The sequence below is a fragment of the Buteo buteo genome, chromosome 16, assembly GCF_964188355.1.
Source record: "Buteo buteo chromosome 16, bButBut1.hap1.1, whole genome shotgun sequence".
In the NCBI taxonomy this organism is placed as follows: Eukaryota; Metazoa; Chordata; class Aves; order Accipitriformes; family Accipitridae; genus Buteo; species Buteo buteo.
The window spans coordinates 28325658-28345311 of record NC_134186.1 but is presented as its reverse complement, the minus strand read 5'-3'; the positions used below and the strand labels follow the sequence as shown (position 1 = coordinate 28345311).

General features: G+C 38.2%; 1 protein-coding gene across 1 annotated transcript in view; it reads left to right on the top strand.

Annotated features, from left to right (window-relative positions):
* SHANK2 (SH3 and multiple ankyrin repeat domains 2) overlaps positions 1-19654 on the top strand; it is a 360490-nt gene that overhangs the window by 131523 nt on the left and 209313 nt on the right. The window contains exons 13-14 of the mRNA XM_075048288.1: positions 2263-2572; positions 7034-7203. Of these exons, the coding sequence (XP_074904389.1) occupies positions 2263-2572; positions 7034-7203 (480 nt within the window). The remainder of the gene's footprint in view (positions 1-2262; positions 2573-7033; positions 7204-19654) is intronic.

The window sequence follows — 19654 nt, the reverse complement described above, 5'->3', positions numbered from 1 at the left end:
TACCTCTTTAAGGTCATGAAAAATTAAAATCTGAGGCTCAGATCCAATTTTTACTGAAGTCCAAGACAAACTTTGGTGACCCTAAGGGAACAGCATTAGACCTTCAGGTAGCAAACCTGTATGTGCAAAACATTCCCTTTTTTGTGTACTTTCTCCTTTACCAGAATGATTACAGTAGTTATTCTGCTTTATTGTACCTGGGAAAGGTCTCTGTCTTCAATGAAATAATTTCTAGAGCCGTATTCCAATGGCAAAAATACAGGAAGGCACAAAGGGCACGTCTATGTCACATACATCAATCTAGAGGATCTGTATAGGTCAATTTTGGAAATAAGTGCTGTGAGTTTTCTTTAAGTTAGTACTAACTGGGGCTTTCACTGTGACATTTAAAGCACCAAGGTGCTTTCAGTGACATACTCTGCTGCTGTGAGACCTTAAAAAAATATTAAATATGAAAAAACTTGGAATATTCTGAAAATTAGACAGCTTCTAGCATAAATATTGGACTTATATGCTTTATCCCCTTTAACAGCTTTTAAAGACTACTTCCCTTATTTCAGCCTTGTTTCAAATGAAACATGATGGAAATGAATTTAAAGACCTTTCTCTCTCTGCACACTGTTCTCTTGTGTGGTTGTTCTGATGTTGTTGAGCTATTTACCGTAGAAAGTTTCAGCTCATTAGAAATAGGATGTTATTTTAAAATATTCAGAATCGCAGTTAATCATAAACTGATTCTGGTGAAAATTATATAAACCCTTTTTTTACTAGCAGTTCCATCTTTATGTTATAAATATGCTTTCAGTTTTGCTCTGAAACCTTAAATTTTGCTGTGTTCTCTCAATTAAAGGCTGTATTTCAAGGCAGGACAGATTGATTCCTATGTATATTCATATTTATGTGAATTTATTTACTTGCACAGTATGACAGACGTTCTTATTCGGGGTTTTGTGTGTTTTTGAAGGGTATTGAATGCGTAGACATTTCTGGCACTTTATAAATGGCATTTACTGGCACTTTAGACATGTAGGATGATATTTTGTGGGGCTTCTTTCCCAACTGAAATATGATTTTTTGAAAATTACAACAGCTCAATAAAGTCCTCAGAATAATGCCTGGCTGCCTTTTGTTAGTTATACTCCTGTGACTTTTCAGATGTAAATATGTGCACTTTGGATCAAATCCTGCGACCCCATTGAGTTCCACTGAAATTAATGAGAATAGTTGCATGAATGGGGACCAAGGCAAGTGTGAGTTTTCGAGGTCAGATCCTTTATTACCTTATAATATGGGTAGGAAATCCCATCACATCTAGTGATAGCTGGGTGCCTTTTATTAGGAAATTTGCCTTTTGAGTTGCACTTGGAACTAACTGACCCACTACAGTGAGAAAAGGAGATCTGGAAAATGTAGCGTCTGCTTGTACAAACTCTCGTATGACTGCAGCACTGTACCAATAACACTGATGAAAGCATAGGCCCTCTGGTTTGTATTACATTTTTATTGCCCTTGCTTTTGTTTTCTGTTATGACTGTTTCATTAAGTAGTATATCGCAGCCTTTGGGTACAGTGATGTTCTCTTTGGGACACAGCACGTGACGAAGCGATTGCATTACCCTCGGGTGATATGTTCTATATACAATAGTAATAGATGCAGTAGAAATGCCTAGATTAGAAAGAGAGGAATACCTAGGGATTATAGCAATGTAATAGAGTTCTGCCAGGAGAAGAACCTATGTCCTCAATTTTTAACCTGGAAGATGGGGATAAGGTGACTGTTAACACTACAGACTTCAGGTTAGGCCTGAGCTTGCAACGGAACAAAATTCTCCCAGTTTGGTTGCCAATGGGAGAAGGAAGTTAGAAGATCACGCATCAAAAATTCTGCCTATCAGCCCTCTTCCGTGGCTTTCTGATTGAATATGACAAGATAGCATGAATATGAACTTTTTGAGACTCAATGTTGACAATAATGAGGTGTTTCCCGTTTCCCAGGCCATAGTTCAGACTGTTAGCAGACTCATGCCACCGGTGTCGCTTAACTGTTTATTAAAGGCAATAAACAGGTTAACGTTGCCCAGTTGTTTTCGGTTTTAATGATGTTTTAAAGATAATGAATTCGATTAGCGATGCAGGCAAGGTACAGTTTCTGTCTCGGCAGAAGAAACAATGCCATATGTTGCTAAATCTTTTTATGGGGTGGTAAACACGTATGAATGGTGAAATCATCTGAGATTACCCTGGATGTCTTTCTTTACACAGTGCCCTTTAGAGAGGCTCCGACCTATTCAAACAGAAGGCGGAGACCCCCAAGCACCTTAGCAGCACCTCGGATCTTGCTTCGTTCCAACAGCGACAACAATCTGAACATCAACAACCTCCCTGAGTGGTCAGCCTCCTCCTCTGCTTCTTCACACCGCAGCCTTTCACCTCATCTGCTTCAACAGATGCAGAATAATCCTAATGGAACTGTAAAAACTGTGGGGAGTTACACTCCATCCTCCCGGAGCCGGTCGCCATCCCTGAACAGGCTGGGGGAGGATGCCAAACGGCAGCAGCACAGGCACATCAGGTGACTTTTTGACTATTTGCACAGCATGAGATATCCCTAACGTCATCATGCTGGACTGCTATATTCTTTTTTTGTTATTTATATGCCCCTTTTGCACTCTATATAATCTATAGGTAATAAAATCTCAGCACAGTGGAACATGTCCAAGTGTGAAGGTTTTAACTGGAAGCTCCAGTCAAAGCCAGCTGTTTCCTCATGGAGCTCCAGCAGCCAGGCAGGCTTTAAAGTTCAGCAAAGCTCAGCAGTGACTGTTGAGTTTGCAACTCCAAGTCAAGGTGCTAGTTCTCAAGATTTTTTAACACTTGAAATAATGATTGCATTTAACAGAAAAGTAAAATGTTTCTGAGATACTTGATCCCTTCATGAAACTACTGGTCATGCCTGAAACCTATGTTGGAGCTGCTCATGGGTGGTGGAGCAGAGACTGTTTAAGTTCTCCCTTCTGTAGATGTTTGCCGAACCAAAGAGTAAAATAGGGGGAATAGCTGGGGGGAATAAGTGGAGCTGTGTAGGAGGCTGGCCTAGAGCAAAAGAGGCTTCTTGAGCTGGTGGTGGCAGATGTTGTGGGCTTCTTCCATGATTATCTTCGCTGCCGGGTTTTGCATTCCCTATGACACTACTGCTTTTCCTTTCCTCTTGAATTACAAATGTGATTTAGCAGGCACTCTCTGCAAATATCCTGCAGCTATGTCCCACTGGAGAGCAAATCCTGACTAATTAGAGTGTTGTAGGTATTGTAAGTAATATAATAAAACAGAGGTTTGTGTCTAAGTTTTGATCACAGGCGGGGACTTTGACTTTGTGAAGCCACTGCCCTGTGAATAGGCGATTACAGCTTCACTTTGAGGAGGACTTGGGAACTGCATCTGTCAAGTGTCCAAGTGATGGAGCTGCACCAGGACGAGGGGTTAAAGTGCAGGGCTGCAAAAATGAAGGGAGGCAGAGCTGAGTAGTGACAGAGAGAGTTAGAGCTTAAATGTTTTGACCAAACCCATTTAATTCAATGGTCATTTAAAATATCTGGCTTTGTCTCTCCTGTTTCCTAATAGCAAAACCCATCTGCTGTTCAGAGTAAAAAAGGACGTGAGCATTATTAAGAAATGCAACTGTTGGTTTCTCTTTGTTCTTGTACGTGTAATGGATCTTTACTTGAGTTTTCAATTCAGTAAAACAAAATGTCATGTTGTTGAAGCTGTCACCTGTTACCATGCACATTCTTCTCTCCTTGGCTGTAGGCACCCAAACTGACAAGCACTATTCATGATAGTGACAATACTGCTGGAGAGTGGAAATACGGCACAGTGTAAAAAAAGTTGTCTGAAATGTAAGAATCACTGGAAGGAACAGGATGCAAATTTCTTATGCCAGCGGTTTCATGCAGTAGAGCAAACTCATCTTACCTTGTTGTATGTTACAATAATAGCAAAACCTCATTTGGTTATAATTTGGGTGACACTTCCTCACAGAGACCCGTATCGGCTTAAAACCAGGTTGTCTGTAATGAGGCTTCACTTAGGTGAGGAGGTGGCTGTGAGGTGCTTTTCAGAGAATGAGTGTTCTCGTATTCCACTGGATACTGCTGATGCCACCAGTGGGAGGTTTTACCTTAGAGTCAGTGATTATTTTAGCTGGAAGGGATAAGAAACGCCTTTTCATCAATATTCCTGGGATAACGCACTTCCAAATTCTTGAAGTATAAACAAACCTTTGAGGCAGGGGGAACGATTAAAAGGTTTTTTTGAATAAGCAAACGTTTATTTGCTTTGACTTTATTCAGCCACTTTCCTCTTCCCTTTCTGAAAGCACGTGATTTTGAAAACTAGCACAAATGGTAGCAGAAACCAATTTAATGCCTGAAATTTTGTGGAAATAAAATTTTGGTCTTTCTCTTAGTGAAAGAGATCATCTTTCACAGTATCACAGCTACTTAAACTGCTACCCAGCTGCAGGGTTTCAGATGTATGATCAGGACTTGTTTCAGAGATGTCCAGAGTACATGCAAGTACTGAGAAGAGAGCTGGAGGCTCTCTAAATTTAAAGACAACTAAAAGGATTTTGTTTGTAATTTTTCCTGCAAGCAATGCCTTTTCTTGTCACAGGCCCATTTTGCAGTCACGAATGGCACCTTACATGACACTTTCCTCACAGATTTTGTTTAACTGTATGACCACCTACTTACCGTCAGCTAAATGTGGGAATTGTTGCTCTCTCTGCTTATTACTTGCAAATAATACATTCACCACGAAGCTGTTGCTCCCCTTAGATGCAAAAGCCCTTTTTGACATAGGAGTAGATTGGGTTCTGGAGCAGAAGCAGCCAGAAGGGGTGGGTTAATGGGGAAAGGTTAATGAGATTTGTGGGGTTTGCATTGTGGAAAGGGGCTGGAAAGTGATGCTGGAAGGGCTTCATGTGATCTTTACAGCCTGTGTGGCTCAGGTGATTGTCTTCTCGTGAGGCTGCTGCTTTTCATCCCAGACTGGTTTTGGAGGGAGGCCGGGGGAGGCAGGGGAACTGGCAGCCTTCCTCTGGAATTTGGCCCACGGTGATTAGCGAAAGGAGGTGCCAGCACAGCCTCAGTCAGGGCTGAGCCCTCAAGGGTGGCCACTTTCTTCTGGGTGAGAGGGAAACATGTCCACACGTCTTCTGAAATCTCCGCATCCTCCTCCTGCTCCTTCATGGCATGAGACTGCTGGGCTGGCAGCCCAACCTGGGGACAAGGAGGGAGAGAAAAGATCTTTTTTGAAGAAGTCATCTATCCCGCTTGCAGCCCTGATTTCCATTAGTAAGCCTGTCTCAAGAGCAATGATGCATTTGCTGCAGAGGTTAAATGTGCCGTTTCCCCCTCCTCTTTCAGTGAGAGAGAAAATCAATGTTATCTTCTGGGATAGGAGTCCAGAAGATGCTGGGCTATAACTTTGTGAACAGCTGCTACCTGGCTGCTACTACACTAGGCAGAAAATACAGCTTGAGCCAGGTGGAAATTGGATGTGTAGCAAGTTTATAGATCCAGATTTTTTTATGGTGCTGTTTCTTTACGTATAAGGAAAAAGGATTGGAGCAAAAGAACTGAAACCTGAACATCATCTTTTCTGGTCTTCCTTTAAACGACTGTGAGAGCTGGCTGAGGTTTCTGATGCAAACTCCATCACAGACATGCAACCAGAGCTCACTTTTAAACTCTTAAGTAGGGCTTATCTTTAGTAGCACCTGTTCACAGTGATAGAAGAACAGAACAACAAGGGGAAAGGGGGATGCTATTCCAAACAGTAACAAAGTTACTGCAGGAAAATGGAAGTGTTCCTGGTATGAAAGATCCACTATAGTTGTTTCTTTACCAGACAACTTCTTTACCTATATTGAGAGCCTTATTGACTCCTGTTTTGGTAGGAGATTGGTTTAAAAAAAAGGGTGAAGAAGCACTAAACTCCAGCCTTCGTATTTCATTTTGCTTATAGCAGTTTGAGATCTTTTCTTTCTCCTTACAAGAAAGTAAGCGGAGTGTTACAATGCTAGATGACCATTAAATAATTCTTCTTCCTTTGGTACCCTATCTTTTTCCTATAAATCTTTATCAATATTCTTCTTTCTCATGAGTATTTTCTGTTTCTAGACTTTCTGTGTAAGACCTCAAGTTTTTATGTTGGTTTTTTTTTTAAGGTTGAATAGTAGCATATTACAAGTTTATTACAATATCTCCTATAGGTTTCCCACCCTCTTTAATATTTGCCTGTTTCTCGTGTTATATTTTTGACAGTTCGCTCATTTTTCCAGAGGTTTAATAATGATCTTATCTATAGTTCACTAGCTTTCAATAATTTCTTCTTTATACACCATAAGTAGATTGTGTGTTGTTTGATGACCTATGACTTACCTGGGCATACCACTCTGAAGTCATTGGGAGAGCTATGGATAGCCAGCAGTCAGAAATGATCTTCTGGAGAATATGTTAGCCATAAGAACCATGCTTTGAGGAGATCTAAAATTTAGCTCCAGGCCTTGGAGTGACAAAGTAACTTGATTATTCAGTCCTTTCAGTTAATAATTCAGTTGTCAGTTAACGTTACAATATTACAAAGATACCCATTCCTACCAATAATTGTAAATACAGATGTTTTAAAGCCTTTCTGACAAATTGTGATGCTTGTAATGTATGATTTGCCTATAAATTTTAAGCTTCATCAGGGTCTGTGAATGTGCAAGTTTAATTTGCAGAAAAACTAAACACTCTAGTGTTACATGTTTTCTTTTCTAGGCCATCGTGGTCAGGTGGATATTGATCATGTTTCATGTTGAAAGATTTCAACCATTACAAGCATGTGTTTAGGATTAAAAACATGTATTTTTTCTGCAGGGTTAGGTGTATTACTGGAAGACAATTACGTTATTCACTCTTAATTTAATCCTGCTAATGTGATGGTTATTTTAAATAACCAGTTAATGTTTTTTAATTTCAATTTCCAGTGCTGTTTACAATCCTAGTGCCAACAAGGATACTCTGTCTGCCTTGGATTATCAGGGTCCAAAACGCAAGCTTTACAGTGCTGTACCTGGAAGACTTTTTATTGTCGTAAAGCCATATCAACCTCAAGGAGAAGGGGAAATTCATCTGCACAAAGGAGATAGAGTCAAAGGTGAGTATGTAATTAATTTTGAATAAACGTTTTCTTCTGCTAGATGGAAATTTTATTTTAAAATTCTCTTCTATTTCAGGGGAGAAAAAATATCTGCTCAGTAGAAGTGCTTTTATGCATTTGTTTCTTTACAGGGTATTTTACTCCTAGATGTATTTTGTAACCAATGCATACTTAGCTACCATTTTAACTGTTAAGTGACTTCAAAGTACTGCTAGAATTCAGAAATACATGCAGTAAGAGCAGCATTATCTTTTACACAGAGCACGTAATTTGCTTCTGTAGTCATTAGAGAAAGACAACTCCAGGGCTTTAAAAGGTTGTAAACATGTCAGCTATCTAAGCAGCTCAGGAAGGAACCAGGGACAAGGTCAAGCCTGTTTCAAGCCCTTTCCTCAAGGAACAATTTATTGCTTAAGTAGGAAAAGTCCCCTCATGAGACTTAGGATAAGTAGGTAGGTAGAACCTACTGTAAATATTTTGGGGAGGAAGTGTGGCGGTGCATGTATAATTTCTGTCCACTGGTGCACTTCCCAACTAAGAATATGTTAAAATCAAGGCCAACTTTGTGTTATTACTTTGAAGACAGTAAGTACGTGCAGGTACAGCTGAGAAACTGGGTGATGTGGTTTACAGGATTGACCTTCCTCAGGGTGCATTGTTATGCAGTTTCAGCTGTGGTTTTGCACATCCAGGTAAAACTAGTCACGGAATAAAAAGACTTTCTGCTCAATCCATACAAACCAAACACCAGTTACGAAAATCAAATAAAAGGGAATAAATTCAGTGTCCTAAATAAAAGTGTTAAGCAGGTGAAAATTTCCTTGCAACTGAAACTACTTATCTTACAAAGGAAAACTTCAAATATCTCCTCCCTTGAGCCTGCAAACAGTAGTTGGAAAAAAATCAGGGGCCATTAGAAGGTATTTTTGTATTTTTATTTTTGGATGTGGCTGATTCTGAAGCGTTTGTGTGTTTAATAATTTTTGTTAACTCAAACCTTCAGAAGGTGTAGAACAGAAATCTGAAGAATGCTGCACTTAAAGATAAAACATATACAAGATTCATTTTAAATGCAAGGATGAAGGCAGAAGGTTAAACTTAGGAGAGCTGGTGATGTCTGTAGGGCTGAAAAGATAATTTTGCAGTTCTGGGAGAATATGCCCTGATCAGGTAGGAAGCAATGATTATGATCTAAAGAAAATAGTGCACGAGAACTTTTGGAATAACCTATATGAACACTTCATAAAACATTATAAAAGTGCCCAATTAATGGAAGTTATCTAGGCTAGAGTAAAATTAATGGAAGGCAAGCAAAGCTCTGAGGTTATAGCATTTCTTGGGAATGCCAAATATGAAATAAAATTCAAGTCATAATAACCAGAAGTCATCTTCAAATTCAAACAAAATTGACAGAGCTTTGCATGGTATGGTAACCAGCTTTGCAAGCATCCAGTATATAAGAATAAATGCAAGAGAAGTAATGCGTAAAAGCACTTCACAAAAGCCTTCAAGTGTCAGAAGAATGGGTACAATCTAGAGAGAGGTAAAGCTACATTATGAGTAACTTTCATGCAAAAATGTAAAGCAAATTAAAAGGAAATGTGATCTTTTCATACCTTTACAAAAGAATACTGGCTTTTGGGTTAAAATTTGAAGGCCTGGGGTCTTCTGTATGGAGTTCTCACTGGAAGGGTGAATTTAAAAAACATTTGAGAAAGATGCTTGTTGGTCAATTACAAGAAAAAAAAATGTTGCATGTAGTGGAAGAAACAAAAGATTAAAAAAAGCGAGACTTAAGCACACCCCAGAACTCTTTGCTTATTCGTAGTCTCAGAAAATTTAACAACACTATGAATAATTGCCAGTACCTACAAAGGAAGAAATTTTGGGCGTCATGAGTGGTACTAAATAACTTTCTACACTGAGTGTGTTTACAGAGATCTAGGAGGTGCCAACAGATCAAGAATGAATTTGGTTGAGCACCATCATCTGTTCTTGGGGAAATGTTGTACACAGTTGTGTTCAATTGACTTGTTGGATTTAAAGATGTAGCAAAATTTTTGTTTACGTAGAGGATGTGAGATCAACATAGATTCTTGTTGCCAGAATAAAGCCAGGCAGTTCTGGAGAAAGACAAGACCGAAAATGTGTTCCCTGGCAAAAGAGGAAACGGTGTAATAGGTTGCTTGGGATGCTGAATTTTGGAGAGGCATTTGTTATCTGGCTGCTTGTTTACATTAGAATTTGAGACTATTATATTCAAAAATATCCCAAGAATAAGGGATTTAAATTTCAATGAAGAGTTTATTATTTTAAAAAAATTAGTTCAGGAGCCTGTGGTTCTAAGTTATTATGACAGTAACTGGAAAACAATGCAAGAAGAAATTAGTCCACTTTTCAAATCTTCTTACAATAGTATGATCTAAACTTGAGACCAATGATTTTTGTGGGGGACACTAACCAATGAATGTCAAAATGCTGAAATAGAAAATGAGATTGTGTCTGGTCTGTGAATTTTGAATCTTTATTTATGGGGAAACTGTATATTTACTGAAACTGACTATAAATTAATTATTACCATTAGAAAAAGGGGGACATGCCCATCCAACATCAAATCATCCCTGCAGGGATTATTTTTTCAGCTTCAAGTATATGATTTGCACATTGAATTAAAATCTGGGAGAGGCCTAGCATTTGCAGGCACACTTGTTTTAGAGGATTTTATAGAACTTTGATGCAGTAAAGTCCAGTGAGTTTTCTATACATGTCAGTCTGCTTTTAGAAAAAGTTTAGAGAAAGCGAAAGTGTGCATAGGGATTGTCAGTGTTACTACTTAGAATGAAATCTTGTGAAGTGTAATTTAAGGCTGTTTGCACGGCAAGGCTGGAACACCATATCACAGACTCCCATTGCTAATCAAAGGAAAAACTTCCAGAAAAAGATCAAATCGTATTTTGTGTTACCATGTCAATGGTTCCTCAGTAGTCACAAAAAGTATGTCAGAGTGAACACAACAAGGTCACGTAAAGAACAAAGAGTCCAGGTGAAAAGACAGTGATGCTTTAAAAATGTCTCAGTTGTGTAACAACGTTGAGGAAGCCATTCAAACTCAGCATATGTGACAAAAATCCAGGTCCAGTTAAATCTGGATTCGCGTCCCTGTTCCAGTCAAGATGTAATTATTTATACAGAGTAAAAAAAATTACTCCAATGTGAGAGATCGATAGGCTCCCTCTCCATCATCCAAAAGCACAGGCAGCAGAGCTCTTACAATCCTCAGTACTTTTTACATGCTTTCCAAGTGCCAGAACCCCTGGCTATAAGGAGGTCCTGCTTTTTTTTCCCTCTTTCTGAGCAGAAATTCCACTTGGTACTGGATATATTTTCTGTCTTTCAGAGGCTTGCTTAGCCAGACCGTGATCCAGTCAGCACCGAGGTTTTGATTTTCTGGGGGTACACATGCCTGTTTGGGGTTTAGCGACTCACTGTGTGCAGTGCTTGGAGGAAACGAAACAACATTAAACCCCATGGAATTCAATTTTTCCTCACTTTGGGAACACCTTAGCGTCACATTTCAGAAATAAAAAAGCTTTGTCCTAGCCCCTCTCCTCTGCCAACTTGGTAGCCGCACTGTTCTGTATAAAACATTGATCCTAAAGTACCGGCTTCTTGGATTGTTTGGGGGGATTCAGACGTGTATTGGCATTTGCTACGGGATTCTGACCCATGTTCAGTCTGACCCTGGGGAGATGCTCATCACATGTGCATCCCATGAGACTAATCACAGTAAAGATGTAGCAAGGCATTTATTGCAGGGATAAAAGCCCAGAACAACATATTAGAGAAAGGGATTAGCTGGGAAATGTTTTTATGGATTTTCTTTTTTAACTTGGTAGAATTAGAAGGGTCACAGAGAGGGATGAATTCCTAAACTCTTGATGAAAAGTGCTTTCATCAGATGAAGATGAGGCAGATTTTTTTCTTCTTTCTAGAACCGCTAGAAGTGCATGAGTGACAATAGGTCACTGTGTATGATACAAGGAAACTGCTCAGAGAAAGCTGTGAATGGGCGAGGTTCAAAGAAAATATAAACCAAACAAAATGGTCTTGTATTAATAGGATATTACGAAGCCTGTACAAAAATATCTGTTTTATTTTTAGTTGTTAGTCATACATACTGACATCATTTGTGTGTCTGCCACTCATGAGAGAAGGGCCATGGCTGTTGTAAAAATAAATCTGATATCTTTATTTGTACAAGAACAACCCTAATCTTATGTTTTCACATAAATGAAGAGCTAGCTTCATTCTTCACTGAAACACTTTTAACATACTTTGTTTCTTTCTTCATTTTATATCTAAAAGTCCATAGCAATAAATCTGCCACAATCCAAACACACAGGTATCTATAAAGTATCTGTAAAATGTATTTTATTCAGCTTTTGCATTGCTAAATTTGATTGTTACACTGCAAATCAAGTGGCCTCTTTTATAACAAAACTCAGATGTATGAAGAGAATGCAATGCTCCAAAGTTCTTTTGTGAGTGGAGAATTAGCAGTTTTCTGTGTCACGAAGCTAAAGCAATACAGAAGTAGCTGTGCATCCTCGAGAAGGTTACCTGTGATTCACATCTGTACTAGCACACCTTGTCAGAAAGACACGAGTTCCAGGTACCAATCACCATGGTGCAGACAATCTCCAGTCACTTAGAAACAAAACAATCAAAATTGTTTTCAGAATCTCTGATATATTAAAACATACCTGAAGTGCATATGAATTATCCCTCACTGACCTAGAAAGAAAAAACCCACATGGTTGCCTGTTTCGAATACTTCGAGAACTTTTGAAGTCTCATCCTGCTCACAGTTTCATTTTTCTTGTCTTTCTATGTGTTTTTATTACAGTGTTTCCATTTGCCATGTGATTTCTAGTTATTTCTTCGGGTTTCAGGTCCCAGATCCTAGTATAGTTTGGCCATGGGTGGCTTCCAACTGTAAATTTTTACTTTCCTCTCTTATTTTTGTTGCCTGCCCTGACATCACAATCTCCTCTCTTTCACCTGGAAGGCAAACAGAATACAGGGCTAGCTCTGGAAGATGCTCAGTTTCTTTAACTCTTACTATGATTAAACAAATTTTCTAGTGCTTACTATCTAGAAAAATGGGGAGTTATTTCAGTATCTCAAATATGCTCCAACAGACTTTTTCATGAACCTTCTGAGATGCCTTCTGCGCAGGCACAGTCTGCGCATCTGAAAAGAGTTTACCCCAACCAAGGTCTGTTCTCAGCTACATTCTCCAGGGTAAGAGAAACGGTAGTAATTCAGTAGTAGTGAGTCAAGCATCTGTTCTAGGCAGAAAGTTAGTAGTTCTCAGCATTAGAAATATTGACCCTTGCAGCACTACTTTTCTTTCAATGCGATCTCAGCCAGTAGGGCAATCCAAATATATCTCTAACATTTTCATTTCTTGCAGAATCTACTTGTAAGTCATTTTGAAAAAGAAAGATTATTAAACCCCTGCTGAGCCTGAAGATATTGCCAACAGACAGTGCTTGTGGGCAGAAGGAAAGTTGGTCTCCCGGGCTTTTGCGCTTGTTAGATTAGTAAATAAAATATTGGAAACGGAAGAGCCTCAGAAATGTTGGTTTGTTTCTTCAAGAGCATTTTGTACCTTGTGTGAGTAAGTGTGGCAGCAAAATTTAACCTGAGAGGTTTGCATAAGCATTGTTTTGCTACTCTTTTATATGAAGGATGAAATTAATGTGAAATGGAATATTAATCTTACCCAGGTTCATTGGTCCATTTTGCTTCCTTACTGTCTCCTGACTTGATCGGTTTGATCTAAATTCCTAACAAATAATTATGACTCATCACAGATAACAGCCTAACTCATTTCTTCAAGTTACTTGAAGGGCAGGAGAGAGCTGTGCTTCAAACTGATATATGGAGGTGTTGTAACAAAGACAACGACTTGCTCCCGCTCCAGCAGGAGAGCTCGCTTTGCTGTCAAGGCTGTGAGAAAGTGATTAGGACGTACGAGCATCCACAAATCCCCATCATCTTCGCTCTTGACTACTTAATGGCAGCCTTCCTTTGGTAGTCAGTAACTGGCCCGAAATATTCGGGAGACAGGGAGGTACCAGAAGACTGAGAGGAGCTGTGAATGGCATACGAGCACACTAGCATAGCCCGACACAATAGTACAGGCTCCAGATCTAAGTTGGTTTGGGACCTCTTCTCAGATTAATGCTCCCTGCTCTGCATTCCCCTGACCTGTAGTTTGGGCATCACTGTGGAGAAGAGCAAATCCGACTCTGTCCACACCTTCCTCAACAGAGGTGGTGATCAGTGTTACAAATGGATGGATTTTTCCAATGCTTGATTTCTGTCCAAAATTCAAATCAGTGCAGACGAATTTGTTTTTATGCTGTTTTTCTCTCTTCTGCACTTTCCCCAAACTATTTAAGAGACACCCAAATAACAAGAAAAAGATGATCTTCATAGAAAGTTGTTGTCAAAGATGAAAAAGGAAGAAAAAAAATATACGGGGCCAAATCTTGAACAGCACAGCTCATTCAGTTCTATTTCAGTTGAGCCATATTTTCTCAGATTTAGAGGATTATGTGCAGATTATTGTATTTGTAGATTTTGACGTAGTTATTTGCTCTGTTCATAGTCACTGCCATCTTCTCAGCCCAAGGTCCTTTTCCTGAACATTGCTTGTTTGCACTGTTTCTTTCTTCAGAAAGTAGCGGTGATAAAAGATGAAAAGGTGTTTTAAGTCAGGATCTAGCCTGACACTGATTGTGGCCGTGGCGGTTTTGGCTGGTGACATCCACCCAAAACCTGAAGCTGAGGTTCCTTAGTCTTACCACCTGCTTGCAGTATGGGCGGCCATAGAGACTGATGGGACACAGCCAGGAGATGTGCACTGAGCTCAGGGAATGGCAGCTGGACTGTTAGGAGAAGTCAGACAATTAAATATTGAATTACAGGGAGGTAAGGTAGCTTTTCAGCTAAACCAGCAGAGTCACTTGGGTTACAGAAAGGTAAACTCCTTGAAGTCGCGGTTGGATCACACTTTTGTTTTCGAAGCAAAACTGGAAGTTAAATGTAAGTTTAAAAAGTGAGGAGTATTTTCTGTCCATGTTATTTCCCGAATTTGGTTTCTCTGTGAGGACCGATAGCCCAAGATGGGAAAGAACTGCTGAATTTTCTTCACTAAACGAAATGTCTGTGAAGCCGCAGTCGAATCTGACTGCTCAGGTCAATTATACAAAATCATTAACTGCAGATACGCAAGATGCAATCCTTCCAGATTGTGCGTGGACCGCACAAGACATTTTCTACGTGGCAGCTGGGACACAGTCACTTGTTTGCATGCTGGAGGCCTTAATGTGGTTGTCAGCAGGGCGATAGACAAGGGCTTCCTTTCCAGTCCAGTTGCGCTGATCTCAAGTTATGTCAGTCTCTCTTGATTAGGTATTTGAAAGCCAGAAATGGTCTGCCCATAAGGCAGAACAGACAGATCTTGTTCGTCATTAATCACAGGGAGGGAAGGATATCTATCGGGAGTGAGTAGGGGTAGATAAAGAAATAGAGTAAAATTTAAACTAAAACCAGATCTTAATAAAAATATCTCTCTTTAAGAGAGAGCAAGATTAAGTTGGAACTTGTGCTGACCTTCATTTATGTGGTGTGTAAAGTCTGAGTCAAGTTGCACTTCAGATGCAGAGCTGTCACTGCACAGTACTTGTCCCTTAATATTGTTTTTGATTTACCTGGTTGTATGCAAAAATAGATCAAACATTGAATTTTTGTTTACGTTGATATGTACACTTAGGATATAAGTTGCCATAACAACTCAAGGTTAGGAACATACCTTTTCAAGTTGTAACTATTTTAGGGGCTGTTTTAAGCAAAATTGTTTTTATCATTGATATAGGTGTTGTTGCATAGATTACCTGTCATTTGGAAGCTCTCCTTCCAAAAGGCAAATAGTTCTGAAAATTTACATCAGACAACAGATATTTCTACAAGAGAAAAGCCTAAACTATAATATTAAGTATTTCTGAGAGAAAATAGATAGGTTGCTACCCATTGGAAATTAAAAATCTACTGTATTTTTAAAAAAGCAAATCCAGAAGATTGTTATATCAAGACACAGAACCAGAGTTCAGATTTGAATTTTTCAAATTTAATTTTTCTTTTTTCTCCTGGTTGTAGAAATGTTCTTCTTTCTCCAGAAAACAATCTGTTATTCCTAATCCATATAATTATTTCTTTTCCCAGGAAATAAGAATGCAGTTTATATAAGCTTCAAAACCTGATTGTAGATATTACAAAGACATTTCAGATATATCCTGTAGCAGCTATAAAGACAATGGCCTGAATTTGGCTGTAAAATTAATTGATATTTTTGCAAATAAGGATACCTAGAATAATTAACTTGTTGAAATTTCAGTATCACAAGGAATTTAGAAATAGTATGCACCATCATTTGATGGAAAAATACATTTCTTGATTGTGGCAGAATGAAGGAAGTTGTAATGTGGAAGAATACAATTTTTTTGTTGTGTTGATTAAAGTGATTTTTTGATAGTATATTGAGTAATTAAGCTGAGTATGTTATATTAATTACAATATATACATTGTCAATAAACTCACTGAAGTTGCAAGAGACAAAACATCCTATCCTTTATTGGCACTATATATAATTTTCTTGTGTTTTTCTCTGGACTTTGGCAAAGCAGAATCTGGCTGATATTAAGTATAATACTTCAAAGACATTAAAATATAAGATCCTGATTGGCACCTGCATATACATATTTTCCTGTTATTCAGTTGTTTGATATTTGTCCAATCTTGATTTGCAGTTTTGTTCATGTAATGGAACATAATTCTTGTTTTAATCTATACTTTCATTGTGAAAAGATATACCAAGATTCATGATGTTACTAGAACCTTAATTTTACTCTTATAACATCATATTCTTTTTGTAATTCATGTTGTGCGTAAAGAGACTCTGGCCTTCTCTTGCCATAGCAACCACATCTTTTGTTTTTACTAAAAGCACAAGGAAAAAATACTTGAAATGATAACGCTTAATTATTAATTTTGGGAAAGTTATCCTTTGATTTACCATTGTTATGTCCTTCAGAAGGGAAAATGTTGATTAGAAAATCTCTTGCTGGTACCAAATTATCTATTACAATGTGTCTCTTAAGCACTACTGTGAGAGGGAAAAGACAGAAATTAAGGCCTCATTCTAAAAAAAGCATTCATGGGTACAAAAGATAAATTGTATTTTTTGATTTATCCTATAAGTTCCTGGTTACCCTCACTGGAATACATGAAGTGTTGCCAGTTTTTAGAGATATGTAGATTATTATGGCTTTGCCTGCTGCTGCAGAACTTCTTATTGATGGCACCACCTGAGATATATTAGAAAGATTATTTCAGGTTTTTTGGTAGTGCAGAGCCATCTAGGTCTCATCTACTTTTCGAGTATTAGGCCATATGTACTTATCCTCCACGTCACCAACAATTTGCCTCTGTCTCTGCACGTCAGCTGTATCCCTGGCTACCCCACGTTTGCCTCTTGTGTCATCTTTGCGTCTCTTACAGTTCCACCAGGCTTCCCCTTCCTTTCCTGGCACACATAATGATGTTTTTCCTTGATCTAAGTCCAAAGGTACTGTCATTTTGGTTGTAGGTGTAATCTCTAGGCAGGCTTGAACCAGAACTGTGATGGCTGTCTGCATTCTGGCAATGCCTCGTTTCCCCTTCTGCCTCTTCTCCATAGACATCAGGTCTTCAAGCAGGACTATGTGTATTTTTGCTTTGCTCTTGCTATTAGCAATTGCTAGTATTTTATAATTCATGTAATAATGATCTACAGCAGGACTGGTTTTGCTCTGTAGTAATGACTTTTCGCCCTGCACTCACAGATAGACTTACAGAGCAAATTTCTTTTCCCATCTTGATTTGGATGTCTTATCAGCTGCTGCTACCACAGACACATGACATTGCTTTATGGGTGTGAAATACCCAACTTCCTTCTTACGGTGCAAATGCTTTTTGGAGATGGAAATATCCATGTAATTTGGAGTTTCAAAATAGCAGATCTGATGGCAGATTAATAAAATACTGAATTAGAGAAGTCTTTCTCAATCTCTAAGTAGTTTTTGTTCTCCCTATGTTGCCAGTTTGTGGAGTGAAATCAGGACTGAGATTCAGTGCTGAAAACTCTCCTCAAAAAAAAAAATAATTACTTGCAATAGGCATCTTCCATTGTCTCACATTTTGAAATTTCTTTTGGCTGGAGTCCTACACTCACTTTTATGATTTGAAGTTAAATCAATGTACAGTAGGATCCTACAATAATTATAATACCTGTATATATTGTTAATTAAGTTTTCCTACTTCCTTATCTCATATATGAGAAATGCACTCTATTCTTATGTGAACAGAGGTTACATTGCTAAAAATATGTTGGAAGCTGATGAATACCCAATATATATTGGATGAATGAATAGGCTTCTGTTTTGTGTAACATTGAATTAGCAGATTGACTTTGCGTGTTGATGTGCACAGTTTTTAAACATTTTCAAGAGCAACTGGAATTTATCAATGTATTTTTCATTAAGTATGCCCCAAATTTATAGTTATTAATATTTTTACTTATGTATTATTTATTTTTTTAATACAAATAAAGCACAGGTCTGGTTTCTTCATTTTTGCTTGCATTTAAATGTAGAGGTGAAATATTTTCTGCTTATGTTAACAATACCAAGAGTTGTTACGTAACTAAAAGAAAAGGTGTGCTAAAAAATTTTTATTCAGCTTAAGTGTCACTGTGGAGTTGTTGGTGTCTTCCAAGGTCAGTGCCCTCCCCCATTATCCCATAACTAGCTGGGTAGGTATAGGTTTTCTCAAATATGTCAGAAAGCTGCTTGATAAATTGTGCATTTGGGACCCATCCAGGTGGAGGATTTTGCCTTAATGGATCTGTTTCCTGGGGCTTAATATGTACTTATTGACAATGATGTGTAAATATGCAATTCATGAAATCTGTATCTCTGAATTTACTACATTAAAAGGCCTAAAATTGACACATTTAAAAACATTTTTCTGTCATATATCTATGTTAATAGATATTCATGCTCTGTAAGTAATACCACAGATAGCTCAGGATTGCACTGATAAAAAACTAGGTAAACATTTAATTTCAAATGCAGTTTTACAGATCCTGGTGTGTCAAATGAGACTTCTTACAACCTCTTTAGTATCACCAAGAGTTTGGGGGTTTTTTTGGCCTATCATTGGTTTGATTTTCATCTTACTGTACAGTAGTACAAATCAAGTTCAAATTCAACGCCATTGAATCACAGCAGTTCCACTGATACAGAGTTCAATTGCAGTCAGGGTCAGGGACTGTGATTTTAAAGCCTGATAAGGTAAGGTTTAACAGCACAAAGGCTGCTTGTGTTGGAGATCATCAGAGTAGCTCTGAGCAAGTTAATATCCCTACTATACTGAAATAGCCTGCAGAGATATTATCCCTGGTCTTGAAAACCATATGCATACGTTAGCAAAGAGATGTGCTTGGGCTAATTAGCCTTGATTTTCAGCAGGGCCAGTTAGCTTGGCTGGCTCAGCTAGCACACATCTAATGGAGCTGTGCTGCTCCGACTTCCACGGGCTTGGTTTTGGTAGCTCAGGGAGCTCCCCACCGAACGCTGTGTTTTGTACAGATGTACTCTGAGGACCCGTGGTGTATGACTGAGCTGCATTTTCAAACAACCTGTTTAGAAGAGCTAACCGTGTTTTTGTTAATAATCTCACCTTTGTTCCAATTTTAATGTATAGTATCTTTTTTAATAGTACATTTATGTTCTTTTAATATATATTAAACATACAGTGATTTGTAGGAACTTCTATAAAATTGATTTAAACATAATACTTAGCAAGCATTTAGGATCCTTTCATTACTGTAAAGTTGCTTTCTAGTAAAAACATACATTGTTGTGCTGCAGTCTTTTGTCACAATCCTTGTTGAGTCCTAAGATTAATATCAAGATAATTAGATCTACAGGATAAAGCTTTTTCTCCTGTTGGTAAATCATCCTCCTCCCTATTGTCATTATCTTCTGCCGAGAAAAAATCATTGAAATATTTCAAAAGGTATTACATTGTGTGTATTGCACCTATAGGATATTCAAGAGTTTGCTGTGTACTCAAACCATTAAATCATATTACTTGACCTACATTACAAATCTCTGGAGCTACCCACTAAATAAAATAGCATGTTTCCTTAGGAAGTAGAAAACATATGAGATACCAAAATATATATTATTAAAACCCAATTTCAGTGTGGGTTCAGTTTTACAACGGGTTCAGCACTTCAGCTTAATTTGAACAGGCAAGACAATTTTTTTTGGTC